We start from the raw sequence: 19,124 nt of genomic DNA on the forward strand, positions 1-19,124 counted from the left end.
GCAACCTCTTGTTACTGATAGAGACAAACTTCCATTAATTTAGTAGAAATTGATTATTCTTCTATATTTATTAATACTTTAATTATCATATTTAAATGGAATGCAGTGTCACAGAGTAAATTATATTGAAAGCTTTTAGAACTAATTTATTCACTATCAGATTGCCACTCAGATGATAATATACTTAATTCATACTGTTAATAAGATGTTACTTAGACTGTAAATGACGTCATTGGGTTAAAGTGGTATCAGGACAAAATATAGTTTGTTTAGTTATTATCCGAGTAAGCTTCATTGAGCCTTTTTTGTGATTATAATATAACGGTATAATTTTTGTTACTTTTTAACGTATGTATAAGCCATAAATCCATGAAACTTATACAGAACCTGGTATCGCAGTGAGACTGTGTAACATCAGTTTTATTAACATATATATTATAGAATAAAATTAAGCTTACTTTTGATTAAGAAACTATTAACAAACAAACTAGAGGCCTTGGTTTCAATTAATGTATAATATAAAGGACAATAAAATATATCCTGTTAGAAAGGAAAATACTACAAGTACTGATATTGGAAGTTACTGAGAAGGATGGTGAGTAAATCATGTAACCTTGAATCTTTATAGGTGAGAATTTGCCTCAAACGTTGAAATATTAGAGCTTACTGAAAAACAAAACGTGTTTAATTGTTCAATAAAATAAATTTTCTCTTAACTGTCAACATTTTTTTCAATATACTTATATTTGCTAAATAATTGAAGTTTATATGACATACAGTATCTTTGTTGTTTGATATTGTTGTTTTGATATTGTCATTCTATACTGGGTGCACAGATATTTATCAACAATGTGACAATTTCCATGTTTGTAAAGTAAACCTTGAAACTATTTTCTTACCATAGGCTGGTGATCCCGAAGAAGTTAAATCTATTGACGAAGTATTCTGCAAAAATCGTAAAAAGCCTTTGCTTGTAGGAGCCCTGAAATCCAACATGGGACACTCAGAATCCGCTTCAGGACTTTGTTCTGTTGCAAAGGTTATTATTGCTATGGAAACGGGATTTATACCTCCAAACATTCATTATGAGACACCAAATCCTAAACTGGCTCCAATCATTGAAGGAAGGTTGCAGGTAAGATTTTTCATAGTGTGATACTTTGTTTCATGTTTTGAAAAATTGTATATTGCTTATAAAAAGAAATTGCTTTACTTTTAAATGAACTTCCAGAAACATATCAAAGAAGTACAGTACTATATTATTGTTCTGTAAGAAAATAAGAATTTTAGTAATGATTCTACGGAATAAGCCCGTCATACTGAGTCAAGTGATAGTTTGGGTTTGGCTGTACTATATGTAGGTCTACAGATATAAGGCCTACTAGAATTTTTTTGATTGAAATATATTGGATCTTTTGAACGAAAAATGAAACTTATACACAAATAGAAAATATTTACCTAAGCAAAACGAACTATTATGTTTGTACTCATGAGCAGCACTTAGTTTATATATATATATATATATATATATATATATTGTTTGCCTCATTAAGCTATCATATTACTGTTTTAAAGGTTTTCACTATCATCTTATCTGGTATTTCTTAAAAGCTCATGGATTTCTTCAGTATGTGATAACTTACTTTTCTTGTGGCAAAATATTAATACCAACAAACTTACGTGGCACTTACATTGTTATTTAGTTGAGGGAAATACTTCAAAAGTTTCAAATAAGTTGTGGTGTCTTTGTAAATATCGCAGTATGATGTTATGCTAAACTATTCATCTTAAAGTTACTGGTATAACTGTACTTAAATAATAAATTTCATTGTTGTTATACTAACAAGATTGAGTATAAAGAAACCTAATACTAAAAAGCACATCTATCAATACTATTAATACTATAACATTTATGCACAAAAGACAAAATTTAACCACATTCTTTTTATTCCATATATTCCTAAACATATGCAGCATACGACATTTTGTGTCATGCAGATGAAACTTCAAGCTGCACTCGTATTCTTCATCTCTCGCTCTAGCAAAAATTTAATTCGAACTTCAGAGCAAGTTTCAAACCATTAGTTCTTTTATCTTTTATACATCAGTGTTATCAAAAGCTAGGGCGCCGATCCTGGGGTGCAGAGGGACCTGTCCATGCTCAAGTGGGCTCCCATGTACTTCTATGAATATGTATTTTTATTGTTATATGTATTTTTTTATAAATATACAACATTTGACATAATTTGAATTCAGTTTGTCTTAAAATCCTCATGTATTTCTTCATAGACTCTTGTCTGCAACCAAACACACATCTGAATGCCCCCCCCCAAAGTTACAGAGAAATTGGCGCCCTTGATCGAAAGTAGCTTTCCTATGATGAGCAAAAAAGTATAATTCCACATTATAAAAATAAAGTCCTCTGAAATTATAAAATAGAAAATAAGGTACAATATTCCTCCATTAATTTCAGCACAAATATTACGATATTAGTATAGCATATTCCTATTTATCTTCGCGCCAATACTATAAACAAGAGTACACCAAGAGAACGGAAAATAGAAAACGTAATAAAATGTTTATATTAAAAAATTCATTGACGTAAATAAGTAGTTCAATTCGTAAGGAAAAACTATTGGAATCCTCCTCTTTCTGAAAACTTTTCAGTGTAAATTTATATTTTCGAAATACCGTTACAACTTGTAATTTTTCTTTTTAATGAAAACGATAGAACAAAACCACATTTCAATATTCAAATAAGATACTATAAACATAAATCCACATTTTACATCAAATTATTACAGTTTAAAGTATAGTTAAATTATTACAGTTAAATAATATTAAAGGTATTAAAAATTAACTTTGAAATCCTTCACTTCAACTTAAGACCGAAGTTAGAATCATCAGAACTACGAGGGTGTGTTGGACTTAGTAATGAATTAGCATTTGAAAGTTGTATTACAGAAATTTTGTTGAAAAGTAAGTTAGTATCAAAACTAGTTTGCAAATTTTAAATTTTGTTAGTCAAATGCAAGCTTGAATTAAGATATTCATACCGACTTCTTTTTTGTAAAGACAACTTAAGTTTAATTCACGACTATTTGTTGTCAAATTTTTAGAAAAAGGAGTAATATTTTTATGCAAGCAAAGTATGAAATAAACTCTATTTTGCCATATTTCCGAGAAAATATTTAAAAATGTAGTGTGCCTTAGATCTACCGACAACTCAAATAAAATAAAAGAGTACACGAAGAAAAATTATCAATATAGTAAGCGGAAAAATAAGAGAAAAATGATCATTGGTAAAAAATAAAATAAAATAAAAAAGTAGAAAGTGATAGTAACAGCGATCGACAGTAGCAAAAAGAATAAGTATAAAATTTTCAGAAAGAATTCGATCAAATAGCTAAATAAAACAATTTTATTAAAAATCACAAAACATTAAATTGTTCAATCAACTTGAATTTTTCTAGGTGGTAACAGAAAAGATGCCATGGGATGGTGGTAAAGTAGGTCTCAGTTGCTTCGGATTCGGAGGAGCTAATGGTCACGTGGTTATGGAATGGTTCAACAAGACAAAGGCTCCACCACAAGACATCAAAATTCCAAGAATTGTGATGGCTTCTGGAAGAACACAAGAATCTGTAGATAAGATTCTTACCGAGGTAATATTTTTAGAAATTAACAGCAATATATACAGACCTAAATTGATAAGGCATGAATTAACTAGTGCTTATGGTTTAGAAGGAAGAAATATTGTAATTTGATAATATTTGAAAAAGATTACTCTTAATTTGTTGCTTAACAATAGTAAAATTTGTGATACGTTCACAGTATTCACAGTATTCTACGTTTCGATTGTTAAGATTTGAAACTGTAATAGAATTTTAAAATGCTGAAGTTCGGATACGTTGAATTTTTCGTCCCTCTCACTCAATTTACATTATAATAAAAATATTTTGATTGGTTCTGGCTCTATGTTTTCCTCTGAGCAATTCAAAATTTACTTCAATAACATTGATATGGTCATTTCACCAGAGTTGGTATTATCTTTATCCTCCAGGTTGAAAATAATTCTACAGACGATGAATTTATAGGCCTTATACACTCTATATTTGAAGAAAACATCCCAGGACATGTATATCGAGGTTTCACGGTGTTGAATGCAGGCAAGCCATCACGTGATGTACAGGTAAGTTATATATTTTCTTTTTCAAGAAAATTATTGGTTCATAATGTAAACTTAACTCGTTTCTCTTGGTTTGAATAAACTCTAACTTTAACGTTATGAAATATATTTCTTTTCCTTTTTCTTTCCTGATATAGTATGTTTTTAATATCGAAAGTTCATTTCTTCTGTGATTTTGTTCATAGCTAATTCATTGTTTGAAGCAAATATAATTATTTTATTTTCGATAACTTTGAAATAATAAGGTTTATTTAAATATGTTTTACCTCATGAAAATTAGAATTTACTTATGGTGAATTAGTTCCATCTACGTCAAAGAAAATTATTTCCAAGTGGGGCTTTTGCTTATTTGTAAATTAATGGTAAAAGAGTATGGAAGGGCCGGTGTACACTATTATGACTAGCGTACTAAATATTTAGAACACACTGGGAAAAGATTCTTCTACCTTGCTTTACGAACTGAGAATCATTACACCTAATATTCTCAGTTTCCTCCTCAATGCATCTTCTACCACTACACCCCTCACTTAAACATTGTCCATTTGAGAAAGCTCACGCTTTTATATAAAGGCTTAGTAGAGAGAACAAAGTTATTTATATATGTTAATGAAAGGAGAAAACAACCGATTTTTATTTATTTTTTTTTTTACTTACACACCGGTCCTCTATAGATGCGAATTCAATAATACAGAGTGAAAAAGTGGACGTCTGGGTCGAGACTCAAACCCGGGATCTCCACCATATTGTCCTGTCAACCATTTTTTCACTCTTTATTTGTTAAAGTTAGATTAATCTACATTTTATGAAAATTATGTTGCTTGATGAAGTAAACACTATATGATACAAAAAGTAATTATAAATCAGAAATGTGTATCATATATCCAAAAATAGTTATTTACTTTTATAATTGTGGTAGTACGTATATTCCTTGTTCGTCAAATTATATCTGTATGCTGTGCACATAGGCCTCTTGAGCTTCTGTTGCTATCATTAACTAACATAAAATGTGGATTAGTCTAACTTTGCACTCTCTACAAACGCTTTATATAAAAACAAGAACTTTTTAAGAATGGATAGAGCTTATAATCATGTTTCAGTGAGCGGTGTAATTGTAGAAAGTACATTGAGGAATGGATAGCTTGAAATTCTTTGCTGTAAAGTTTCTCAGTTACGGATTTTAGTAAGTAGGAACAATTTTAACTATTATTAGTTATGCATTAGAAACTTTTATAAGGAACGTATATTTATTCTTGTTTCTTTATATTATCTTCCTTCATTAATGAGGAATTCTGTTCTTTGATATGCTTTACCAATTATTGACTGCTCCCGCCACCAGAATCCTACCTAAATATTGCCCTTTCGTGAAGTTCTATTATTCACGAAACGCTACATCTATTTGGATAAAAATTGACTTAAAATTATAATTAATAGTCTGCTTAGGTAACCTATCAATTTGATTAAAATCAGTCTAGGTCAAGAGTCAAAACCGACAATGACAAAAATAATATCCTAATATGAAAGTAGAGATAACAGCAACTGTTTAACCGATTTAAAGGCAGTTGATAAACTAGTAAAACAAGAACTTTAGCTTACACTAAAATACAAATGCTGAGCAAAGCAACATTTTATTATAAAATAATAAATGTGACAGTTTCGGATATCTAACATATCCTTCTTCAGACACTATCGAAAATAAATGAAAATGCATATATACAGGGTGTTTCCAAACAACACTGACAACGTTTGGGAGGTGATTCCTGCCACCAAGATAAGATAAGAAAAAGTATAGGCCAACTTGGGTGCACAAATCCTTTCTTTCGGACTTATAGGCTGCCAAAATCATGAAAAATTGAACTTTAAAGGTCTATATCTATGGGACCTTACCGTAGTCGGGTCAAGACTTCACTTAGAAATTAGTATGTGCCTTATCCAAATATCCATGTTTCAGAGTCCTTCGGTATTTCCGCAACAATTTTTATAGACGTAGTTCTTGAGTACTTCAAATTATGTGCCCGTAGCCAAACTGCCTCTATGAAAACTGTTGCGGAAGTACCGCAGAATTTTGAAACATTGATTTTTGGATAGCGTACATATTACTTCCTAAGGGAAGTCTTGACCCGACTTCGGTAGGTCCTATAGTTTTGGAGCTATGGACCTTTAAAGTTCAATTTTTTTTATGATTTCGGCAGCCTATAACTCCGAAAGGAAGCATTTGTGCACCCAAGTTGGTCTATACTTTTTGTCTTATTTTGATGTCAGGAATCACCTCCCAAACGTTGTCGGTGTTGTTTTGAAACGCCATGTATATATAGTCATTGTTATGACAATTTTAAAATTCTTTAACAGACATATATTCATCGTTAAGATAAATTTAATTTCTTTTACCTTATATATATAGTCATTGTTAAGAATTTTTTAATTCTTTTAACAGACATATATAACAGAAACACGGAAAATTCTGAACGCTGATTGGCTAATCAATAAAGAATCACCCAATCATAATAAAAGTTGATCAAATTGAAACTAAACACTAGATCCTCCCTGGTCCAGTGAAAAATAAGCTACAAAATAGCTTGTAGCTTATTTTCCACTGGACGAGGGAGGATCTAGGTATTTAGTGTTTAGTTTCAATTTGATCAACCTCTATTATGATTGAATGGTTCTTTATTTATTAGCCAATCAGCGTTCAGAATTTTCCGTCTTTCTGTTATATATGTCTGTTAAAAGAATTTAAAAATTCTTAACAATGACTATATATACACACCTGTAAGTTAAAAGAAATTAAATTTTTCTTAACAATGAATGTATATGTCTGTTAAAGAATTTTAAAATTGTCATTACAATGACTCTCTCTCTATATATATATGCATTTTCATTTGTTTTCGATAGTGTCTGAAGAAGGATATGTTAGATATCCGAAACTGTCACATTTTATAAATACGTTGCTTTGCTCAGCATTTGTATTTTAGTGTAAGTTATTGAATATAGCAAAGCTGGTATGAATCAGTTAGTTAAAGAATTTTAGAAATGACCAGAAATAAATAAATAAATATTGAAAAAGTAAAATAGAAATTAAAAAAATAAAAGGATCAAAAGATTGCAATCTTGGCCAAGAATTTTAAGGAATGATCCAAAAATGCATCAGAAGATCTCGATCTTTGCCAACAATTACTTTTTGGATCAGCGGCCATAATTTTTTAACGGTCCCTAAATGGAGTTTTCGTATTTTTTTTTACTGAATAAGCACATCATGCTGAGTTAAGTGATAGTTTGGGTTCGTCTTCACTATATGTAGTTCTCCGGATATAAGGCGTACAAGAAAATTTTTGATTGAAATATAATAGTTTTTTTTTTATTTTTAGGGGCCACAAAATTTTTTGAACGGCCCCTAAATTGCATTTTCGTATTTTCTACGGAATAAGCACATCATACTGAGTTAAGCGATATTTTGGGTTTGGCTACACTATATGTAGTTTTCCAGATATATAAGGTATACAAGAACATTTTTGATTGAAATCTATGAACACCCAAAAGCCGAAACTAACAAAAGTATTTCTAAAGTAATGTCCTAGTATAATCTTAGAAATAAGAAGTTCTAGAATAAGTAGTAAGCTAGAAGAGGAAGGAATTAAAATCATAAATTATCAAGTTTATCCATCAGCTAACCCAATCAAAGGGACTTTAAAAAAAGTCTTTCCATTAAATAAATGAATTCTAGTCATTGAGAATTTGTCTTAATAGCATGTTCGTTTTTGTATGTCAAGCTACATTAAGAAATATATTTCTCCTAATATTTTGCATTATATTACTCGTGTAGTAGTGTTGAATATGGCATTATGATTGTTTTGTTTCGTTAGTACTTCGCAGGTGACAAAAGACCAGTTTGGTTTGTGTTCTCTGGCATGGGCAGCCAATGGGCCGGAATGGGCAAAGACTTCCTTCAGTTGAAAGTATTCGCCGACGCCATTGCGAAGTGCGATAAAGTACTCAAACCAAAAGGCATTGATGTCTATAAGATCATTACTCATGATGATGAAAGCATGTTTGACAACATTTTGAACTCTTTTGTTGGAATAGCAGCAATTCAGGTAAGTTGAACCTACAAATTGTAGACAACAAGTAAACAATTGAACGCTGAAGATAGTACAATGATAGTTTTCGTGTTTATTCATGTAGTATCATAAGGATTTAATATTATTGTTAATAGAATTATAAAATTATAATTCAATAGTTTATGTTTTTTATAAAATAAATTAATAATTGAATTACTTTAAAATAAGAACTGAAGCCTTCTTGGCGTCGTGATGCATATAGTTGTTCTCAAATAATCAGCCAGGTGGGTTCTATGTCGTCCAACGTTTCGAAAACCGGCAAGATTGTTCTCGTCTTCAGGAGGGTAAAGTACGAGAAACCAAAAGCAGATGCCTTTATTATGTAGATACTGGTAGGAAGGAGGGCGGAATTTGATTGGTCAATGGCGATGTCCAATCAGCGTCAGTCTATGGTCTCAGTTAATTAATCGTCAGTCTATGGATTACTATAGTTATTGATATACTTTCAAGAGAAAAGGGTTAATCCCTGTAAACACAAAACTCATTTTTCGAAGAATATAAGTATCTATGATGAAAGTGTGTTTGCAGAATATCTAAAATACATAGTTGATTGGAAACCTTTATGTACAGGTATGAGAATGCTAATTACTTTGCAAATATTTCTTGAACGCAGAAATGAAAGAATGCTATTTACATTAAGTTGCAACCAAATAATATGCAACACAATTAATCATTAAAGAGTACGGTAACCTTGAAATTCTGTATTAATATATATATATATATATATATATATATATATATATATATATATATATATATATATATATATATATATATTATATTCATGCTTTAATGGAAACAAAGTTTTAAAACATTAGTATATCGAATTCCAACTTGTTGCTAGGAATAAAATCACTAAAGCGTTTTAAAAAAGGTCCCGGATAAAGGAATCAGAAGTAGTTGTTCTAACTCATTATTTTTTCTAAATTTGGAGATTGAATATTTTATTAGAGACTTAAATTACATTATGGTTTCATCTATTTCCTTGACATTTAAGAGTTTTACTGAAGTAATCAATTTCTATTATCTTTCCTTCAAAATATAGAGTTTTTCATGTGCCATTTAGGGTAGTTTTAGGGTGAATTGAGTGAGTCGGTTTATAGTAGCGATGCACTGTGCATCATATTAAATCCTGCAAGTCAAATCATAACATAAAAGCAACAAATTTACGTTTCTCTTCTAAATGACAGAATTCTGCCCTGGTTCGGCTGATTTAAAAAGGAAACTATTATTGTTCTTATTGGAAAAAGGAAAAGACAAAGATCAGATTTTAAACTTTGTGGTTTTTCTTTTTTCTTTCTTTGTTTGTTTTGTTTTATATATGTAAATATGAAAGTGACTATGTTTGTGACTTAACTCTTGAACCACTCGACCAATCTCAATCAAATTTTCAACATATATGAGATTTGGGCCTGGGATTTGTTTTTAATCATTTCACTTTGACTGCTCAACTTTGGGAAGGGGGAGATATTTAAAATAAATGATCGAAAATGAACGTTATTAGTGTCGAATCCATGGTTTTCAGGGTCGCTGAGATGAACAGTGACACTTCCGATGCCGTTTAAATCCAAATTCAGCAACTATTATTACTCCTAATGAAGGATGGTGACATGTAAAAATAGTTGAAAATGACCAATGTTAGTGTCGAATTCATAGTTTTTAGGGTCTCTAAGTTGATTAGTGACAGTTTTGGTGCTTATGTCCAAAATGTAACGCATTCTTCCCGTGCGAAGAACGGGCATTCTGCTAGTTTTTATTTTAAATTTGAACATCTGTCGTTTTGAAGAAAAGGTGTGGTATTAAAACATTTCAAAAGGATGTAACATTCTTGAAAGAATGTTGTTTACAATAAATTACAATCAAATAATACGCAACGCAATTAATCATTAAAGACTATGGCCACCTTAAAATCTTCATTCTGTCATATTAATTCTGTTTAGTTTTTTCCAGGATGTAAAACTGATTATTTTAGAATTGGTGTTACCATACTTCTTTTATATCTATAGGTTGGTTTAGTGGATGTTTTACATTCCATTGGCATACAGGCCGATGGTATTGTTGGCCATTCAGTCGGAGAACTTGGTTGCGCTTATGCTGATGGATGTTTTACTGCTGAACAAATGGTTCTGTGTGCATATTCCAGAGGTCTTGCTTCAATTGAGACTGTCTTTATCAAAGGTCTCATGGCAGCTGTAGGTATGCCTAATACTCAAGTTGTTTTGTTATATTCTCTTGCAATTTTGCTAACAATTTTCATCATGTTTATGTCATTTATATTAAGCAATAACATTTTGTAACACAATCAAGTATGTTTTATTTCTTAATGGTTTACGTAACTATTTTTTACCTAATTTGCCAACCATACTTGCAGAATATAAGATTTCTGAATATGATCAATTCTTTCTTTTCTATCCTTTTTAGCTGTTTTCGCTATACCTAGGTCTTTCTTTATGTAATATGTAGAAACAATTGAGTTAACATTTAGTACTTTCTTGTAGGTATGTCTTACGAACAAGTGAAGGAAAAATGCCCACCAGGAATTGAAGTTGCTTGCCACAACGGACCAGATAGTGCAACATTATCAGGACCAGCAGAACAAATGAAAGAGTTTGTGAAGGTTCTGCAGGATCAGGGAATATTTGCAAAGACTGTCAGGTGTTCCGACATTGCTTATCACAGCCGGTACATTGCGAGTGCTGGACCTAAACTTCTTGAATATTTACGTGAGGTAAACTTAAAAGATAAAAATATTTTATTTTTAATAAGATGATCATAAGGTGGAGTAATACCTAAAAGATAAGTACCAAAAATATTTCATGAATTAAATAATAAAACTAAAACTATTACGCAAGTAAACACGGCATATATATATATATATTTATATATATATATATATATATATATATATATATATATATATTCAAATGTTCATTTAATTTTATGACTATGAAACAAAATGTGTAATTTTACATACGGATATAAGCACATCAATTAAATACCCTTCCGGCATATTTTTAATTAATAATTGAAATAAATTTTCTTTGATATAAAGAGAACTTCGTTCTATATAAATTTACTGATAATTGCACTTAAAATGGGCCTTCGTTCTGAAGTTACTGATAAAAAATATATAGGAAGAACGTAGATATTTTCTAGAAAATTGAGATACTTTTTCAAAATGTAAATATAAAAATTTCCATAATTTTAAATATGATTGTAGAAATTATTTTAACGTTTCAAGTAGGCAAATATAATCACAAAATAAAATAAAACTTCCAGTAACACTTTTCTTGAATATATATATATATATATATATATATATATATATATATATATATATATATATATATATACATGTATATAGTGTATTATGGTACATTTGTCGCCTTTGTCAGAAACATGTATTATCTACCATAATACATGTTTCTGACGAAGGCGACAAATCTTGAATATTATAAGTAATGAAGTTTGAAAGAGATCTTATGAATAGATGTTTAGACTATTGATACTTCCTTATTTTGAGCAGTGATTATTATATTTTTGATTAGCATAATCAGAAATATTAAACAGTGGTGTATATATCAACATTAAGTTGAGGTTATATATCAAAATGTGTTTTGCTTTTTAAAGAAGAAACTTCTACAAACGTAAGTTTTCTTCTTTTCGTTTAATTATTTATATAGTTTTCAGACAACTTAGTAATAATGCTATGCTAGTTTCTGTTGAAGTTAACCTGGTCCAGACTTAACGATAGTTTATTAATAAAAATTGAAACAGAATTCTAAAATAGACCTTTATGCTTTATAATTGTGTATCTTATAGACACTTTCTATTATATCGTTTTCAATAAACGTTGTAACAGTCGAGTCCTACCCGCTGGTCTAGTGGCTAGCAGTTATATCTTTAGTACATACAGTCTCGGATTCGATTCCCAGTGGGACAGCACAAAAAAATAATTATACAGGGTGTTACAAAAAAAATTGTCACAATATTTTGGAAATAGATTCCTCACATCAAAAAAAAAAAAAAAAAAAAAAAAGTTGATATGGACTTGTGGTCGGAAGTGTATATTTTCGTAGTTATAGACTACCGAAAACATGAAGAAATGAACTTTATAGGTCCATAGTTCTACTACTATAAGACCGATCGTAGTCAGGTCAAAACATCACGAGAAACTAGTATGTGAACTATCCAAATGTGAACACCCTGTATAATCATTCACTTTCATTAATTTTTTATTATTTTTTTTTTTAGCCTAAATGGTATAATAGTGGGACGTAAAGCTAAATAATAACAATACGAAGAAAGGTTTAGAATTGTGTAATTTGTGGATACTTTCTATGTCGATTTCAATAGATGCTTTGACAAACCTGAAATAGTCGTGTCAATATTTTTATAACACTTGATGGAAGGTCTTTATTTATATACACATATTTATATACTCATTGTGGAACATTCGAAGAGTTTCTGCATTAAAGTTTTGTCAAATAATTTCGTAAGCTAATATAATTACTTTTTGATGTAACTACATTTTTCTTTCTTTGAACAGGTTATACCTGAACCTAAAGCAAGATCTTCAAAGTGGGTGAGTTCTTCCGTTCCTGAAAGTAATTGGGATTCAGATCTGGCCAAATATTCGTCTGCAGAATATCATACCAACAATCTTCTATGTCCAGTTCTCTTTGAAGAGGCTTCTAGGCATATTCCGGACAACGCCATTGCGATTGAGATTGCACCTCATGGGTTGCTGCAAGCCATTCTCCGGCGATCTCTATCCAAGAATTGCACCAATGTATCTCTGGCAAAGCGAAATTACGAAAATAACGTTGAGTTCTTCTTCACAAATATTGGAAAGTGAGTTCTACATATGTGTATTTTTTGAATTATGATATAGTTCACGTTGTAATCTACTGTCAAACACATGTAGAAGCAGCAAAAAGTTATCTGCTAATTTGCAATTCTTTCAGTTTATTATTACTGTTTATTACTCAGTTTGTTACCCTTTCAGTAGAGCTTTCATGTACTTTTCAGTACATTTAATCTAATGATAAACAAGGGAAGAAAAAGAGAAAAAACTACCACAACTTAAGATTATCTTGGTAGACATATAGACGTATTTTCTTGAGACATTATTTAAAACTTCCATATTTCTCTAAACGTAATTGCTTGAAGATTTCCTCCCCCCCCCCTTTCTTTCCTAATCAAGTAAGGAGTAGTTGATATGGAAGCTAGCAACAACAATTGGAACTACATTTAAGAACTTTCTTCTTAATAGTACTAAATACTTACTACGAGATACGCTTTGATATGTATCACTGCAGTTGAATTTCAAGTAATTTAAGTTTAACGAGATACGTTTTGATATCACTGTAGTTGAATTTAAAGTAATTTAAGTTCAACGAGATGCGTTTTGATATCTATCACTCTAGTTGAATTTATAGTAATTAAGTTCAAAAATTAACTATAATAATTTTACCAATAAGCTCAGTCATTGTCGTTCTTGCTTCTTCAAATTCGTGTACATTATTTAATATATATTAAACGTTGAATTTTTTATGTCAACGTTGTTAAGATTTAGATAAGGAACTGTATTTGATACAATGTAAACGTTTATTTTCCATGCACCTTAATCTTGCCAAATTCTGTTCTTTACTTAAGTCTTGGCAATGTTGATAGGACAGTAAGTAGTCACAGAAAATTTGACGTTCGATACATTATATATATAAAAAAAAAAAAAGTTAGTGGATGAGTACCTTCTGAGTTTATTGATCCGACTTCTCTTCAAACCGCTTACATTACAATAACTAGTTTAATACTTAAGGGATACACAGGTTTAACTCAGAAAATAGATAGAAATAGATGTTAGCCAAATCAATTTGAGATTTGATTTAACTAAAATAGATGTTAGTAAAATCTGGAATCAATTTGAGATTTGTTTTAACTCAGCATTTGTTGATATGTTTGTTTTATGACTTAATTATTTGGTTTTATTATTTTGAATTTTTGACTATATCTTTTTATATGGAAATAAATGTTGAGGTGTTTAGCTTGTATTACAACTATTTTACATAATTTACACGTGTAATGTTGTATTTACGAAGATTTGGCTTATGGAAAGTTATAATATTTACATATTTATATAAACAAGAAATTTTTGTTATACAAGGTGTTTCAGAACAACACCGACAACGTTTGGGAGGTGATTGCTGATACCAAGATAAGACAAAAGTATAGACCAACTTGAGTGCAGAAATGCTTCCTTTCAGAGTTATAGGCTGCCGAAAACATAAAAAAATGAACTTTAAAGGTCCATAGCTCCAATACTACGGGACCTACTGTAGTCGGGTCAAGACTTCATTTGGAACTAGTATGTACCCTATCCAAATATCATGTTTCAGAATCCTGCGATACTTCCGCATCAATTTTTATAGAGGTAGTTGGCTAGCACTTCAAATTATATGCCTGTAGCCAAACTCGCTCTATAAAAATTGTTGCATGAGTACCGTAGGGCTCCGAAATATGTATGTTTTGGAGCGCACATATTAGTTCCTAAGTAATCTTCACTCGACTATGGTAGGTACTATAGCATTGGAGCTATGGATCTTTAAAGTTCTTTCTTTTCATGTTTTCAGGAACTCATAACTCCGAAAGGGCGAATTTCTGCAACTAGGTTGGTCTATACTTTTTGTCATATCTTGGTGTCAGGAATCTCCTCCCAAACTTTGTAGGCCTTGTTTTGAAACACTCTGTATAAAGTTGACAGTTTAGCCTTTGTTATTTTATTTTCATAAAGTTAGAATGTTGCAAATTTGTAGAAAAACACTTTTATATAATAATAATAATAATAATAATAATAATAATAATAATAATAATAATAATAATAATAATAATAATAATAATAATAATAATAATAATAATAAATAATGTTATTTTAAGTGCTGTGAGCAGCTCATAGCTAAAAATGCAACATTATGTTAAAACCATTATATAATCATTTTCAACTGACCAGAAAACTTGTAGTATAGAATGAATATTAGAGAAGGTTAAGGTACTTATCAGAAGGTTAATATATTTAAATTACAAGGTTCAAATTGATTTATAAAACAGGATTAAAATAAAAACAGTCAATTTCATAAAATACTATTTACAGAACTATGCAAATTAAAGCGTCATTTAATTATCATTTAAAAGAATGAGCTTACCTTGCTTAAAATTGCAAATCCGGCATGCAAAAGATCCTGGTCACTTATTGTTATATTCCAACGTTAAAGATTGGTTCTTTGAATAAAAGATTATAACTAAGATATTCTGAAGATACACAATAATTATAAAATAAAGATTGGCAATTAAATCCCTTGTCATAAAGTTAAAACAGTTCATTTTTTGTAAAGATTGCTCTGTTACTTCTCCCAACATATGTTCATTTTAAATTGTTGTAAGACATTGTTACTCTTCTTAATATTTCTCCTTTGAATTAGTACTACCAATGTCGATCTACTCCTTAGACTATACATCGGCACTCATCATCATCATCATCATCATTATTATTATTATTATTATTATTATTATTATTATTATTATTATTATTATTATTATTATTATTATTATTATTATTATTATTATTATAACAATAATAAAAATTGAAATCAATAAAATATGGTTACTACAATATGTATATAATCTTTCAAAAACTTATATTGAAGCATCTCAACGACAAAATAACTTACAAACGGTAGCATATTGTTTCTGTGAGCACATTCAAATAAATCCATAAAAAAAATAAACAAGAAATACATTAGCTGTATGAATACATTAAACTGTTTTCCTCCTTCCAGGTTATATGAAGCAGGGCTACAGCCCAAAGTACAGGAAATGTACCCCAAGGTCCAATTCCCTGTTGGCAGAGGAACTCCAATGATTTCTCCTCTTGTAGTTTGGGATCATTCAGAAGACCTTAGTATTCCTGATTACAACCCACTGGTAAACAGATGCTCATCTTAATATGATAATCGATCAATAAAAATATAATTTCATTTATCTATATATATATATGTATGTTTAAAAATGAAAGTCACTATGTTTGTGATTTCGTACCTCTGGAACCACCCGATCAATCTCGATCAAAGTTTCAAAATAGATGAGGATAGGGCCTGGGATGGTTTTTATTATTTTACTTTGCAACTCATGGAAGGGGAAGGGTAGAGATACTTGAAAATGATCGAAAATGACCGACATTACTGTAGAATTTAGAGTTTTCGGATCACTGAGACGAACAGTAACACTTCTGATGCTGTCTAAATTCAAATTCACTTTTTATGTCCAAAATATAAGTATTCTCCCCGTGCGAATAACGGGTATTTTTCTAGTGTTCTATAATGATTTCTCTTTCATAAAGAAACGAGATTCATTCTTCATTATACTCGTACAATTTATATGTATTTTGAGTAATGCAATTTTTATTGTTTAGTTTCGTACTACATTTTTATACATGGAACAAAAGGAATTAGGAAATTGTGATTATGGATAACATTAAACAATGTGATTTTGTGTGACTCAAGAAGTTAAATCGCTGTTTACTGCAGGTGTCTGCAAGAAATTTAGAACCAACGCATACAACAGAGAGAATACGCAGAGATAGATATTTTTATTTCAGGCCAAACGTAACTGTTACAAGATTTTTAATACTTCCAGTTTTTGGTCCCGAAATAAAATATTTAGTACGAAAAATATGTTTAAATTCATATACATGACAAAATTCAGCAATAATAGATAGCGACGTTCACTTAGTTTAACATTTCTCTTACAGTTTGCAATTATTTAATACACCATATCAACAAAAGTTTTTGAAAGATTTTATTGTAATTAAGGTCTTAGTTAGTCACCATAATTAATAAATCAGTTATCACAACCACTCAAATGAACTTTAGGTATTAAATATCAATAGTTTATACAATGTCATCACAATTTACATGCAAAGATCTCTGAAACAATATCAAATACTTGTGAGGCTTCATCAGCTTTGTTGTACAAAGACGATACATGAGAAATTCCATAGTTTTTCATATTATAAATTAGACGAGCAATAGACAAAAAAATAATACACTCTATACAAAGTTTTTTTTTGTTAAAACAATAAATAATAGCTATGCCATCAGAGTAAATGTGCACTAAATTTGGAAAGAACAATACTACCGCAAATGCAGCTGCAAGAAATTCGATAACAAAAATAGGACGGGTGTGTAACCCTGTCTATTGAAACAATAAGTCATTCTTTCTGGGAAGTGACTGCAATGGAAGTAGGAGTAGCATCTACATAACATATACTTGCAGGTTGAGAATTTTCCCAAATACACCGAGGTTGCGGTTCAGCATTGTATTATACAGTGTAAAGAGAAATTGAATAGTTTTTGATGAAGAATAACAACAGCTAAAAGAATTTGCATTCTGAATTTTAGGAAAATTTTCAGCGTCTCGAGTTACACTTAAGGCGGTCATATTACAGTATATAACGGAAGCTATTCAAAACATTCACAAAACATCCAACATAAATTTTTAGTGACATTCGTAAATTTTGACCCATGATATCAATCTGTGACTATCGAGATTTCGCTATACTTCTATCGTTAACATTTCCTAGCAATAGTGTTTGTACCAGTAAAATCACAACCAATGACGTTATTCTTTGACCAGTTCAAGGGCTAATAAATTCAGTTCAACTGACCGCCAACAAGCTCACGTTACGGGCTTTCTGTTTCATTTGATTTTTGGTTTAAATTTCACTACAATTTTCATCCGTGAATATATGTATTTCTTCCTATTATTATTAATAGTCACATGTACAAATTTGGGTATGAAGAAATGGTGATTTGCACATATTCGATAAGTGTATCCCGTTTTGGGCTTACCGAAAAATAACAACCCTAATGCACAAATGCGTCATTTTGGAGTTACACCCTGCTCAAAATAGTAAATGAAGGTTGAAACTTTAAAATGAAGAGTAGTAACTCGAATTGTAGGATAAAGATCAGGTGAAAGTACATTCTTATTATATTGACTCTAGATTCTGTTAATGTTGATGTGGAGCTGGGGCGATGGTAAGATTAGCTCCGTAGCATAGAGAAAATTCATGAGATCTTCTACAAACGAAGAAGGAAAGATCAGGAACTGAAAACTGGTATACATTCCATATCCAGGCACAAAATAACTAATGTTCTTTCACCTGATATTCATCAAACATTTCGTTCTTGAGTTATGACCCTTTTTCATTTCATTTCGACCAATCCTTGGTGAGTTATAACCTCAAAATGACGCATATTCGTCTATATATATTTGTATTATGAAGGAGGAAACAACCAATTATATTTTAAACAGCAGATCCTCTGTAGGTGCGAATTCAATAAACACAGAAAGAGTGAAAAAGTGTATGACTAGACACGTGACTCGAACCCGGATTCTCCTTTCATTAATATACACGAAATTACAACCTTACAACCGAAAGGTCTTCTCAATGTATGAACTCTGAATTGTCCAAGCACAGCAGAAGGCTGACAATATACAGTCAGAAACAATATTCAATATGGGTTGGAGGTATAAGAAATGATAGCTCCAACCTATACTTAACATTGTTTCTGACTGTACAAGCCAAGTAGTCTCAGTGGAAAGCACAGATTTCGAGAGTAAAAGAGTGTATGGCTATTTTGGGAAGCACACTGAGTAGCTTAGTGATTATCGCATTGGCACGGTATACCAGAGATTCCGGGTTCGAGTCTCGGTCCAGCCATTCACTTTTTCACTCTTTGTATGTTATTGAAACCTATTTCGTT

General features: G+C 30.6%; 1 protein-coding gene across 1 annotated transcript in view; it reads left to right on the plus strand.

Moving 5' to 3' along the window:
• The window catches only part of LOC145692830 (fatty acid synthase-like), a 69,949-nt gene that overhangs the window by 16,652 nt on the left and 34,173 nt on the right, over positions 1 to 19,124 (plus strand). Inside the window, exons 7-14 of the mRNA XM_081768328.1 lie at positions 905 to 1,135; positions 3,474 to 3,665; positions 4,064 to 4,192; positions 8,047 to 8,277; positions 10,308 to 10,497; positions 10,800 to 11,029; positions 12,851 to 13,155; positions 16,137 to 16,281. Coding sequence (XP_081624454.1) covers positions 905 to 1,135; positions 3,474 to 3,665; positions 4,064 to 4,192; positions 8,047 to 8,277; positions 10,308 to 10,497; positions 10,800 to 11,029; positions 12,851 to 13,155; positions 16,137 to 16,281 — 1,653 coding nt within the window. The remainder of the gene's footprint in view (positions 1 to 904; positions 1,136 to 3,473; positions 3,666 to 4,063; positions 4,193 to 8,046; positions 8,278 to 10,307; positions 10,498 to 10,799; positions 11,030 to 12,850; positions 13,156 to 16,136; positions 16,282 to 19,124) is intronic.

Source organism: Thermobia domestica, chromosome 8, assembly GCF_964235325.1.
Source record: "Thermobia domestica chromosome 8, izTheDome1.hap1.1, whole genome shotgun sequence".
Lineage (NCBI taxonomy): Eukaryota > Metazoa > Arthropoda > Insecta > Zygentoma > Lepismatidae > Thermobia > Thermobia domestica.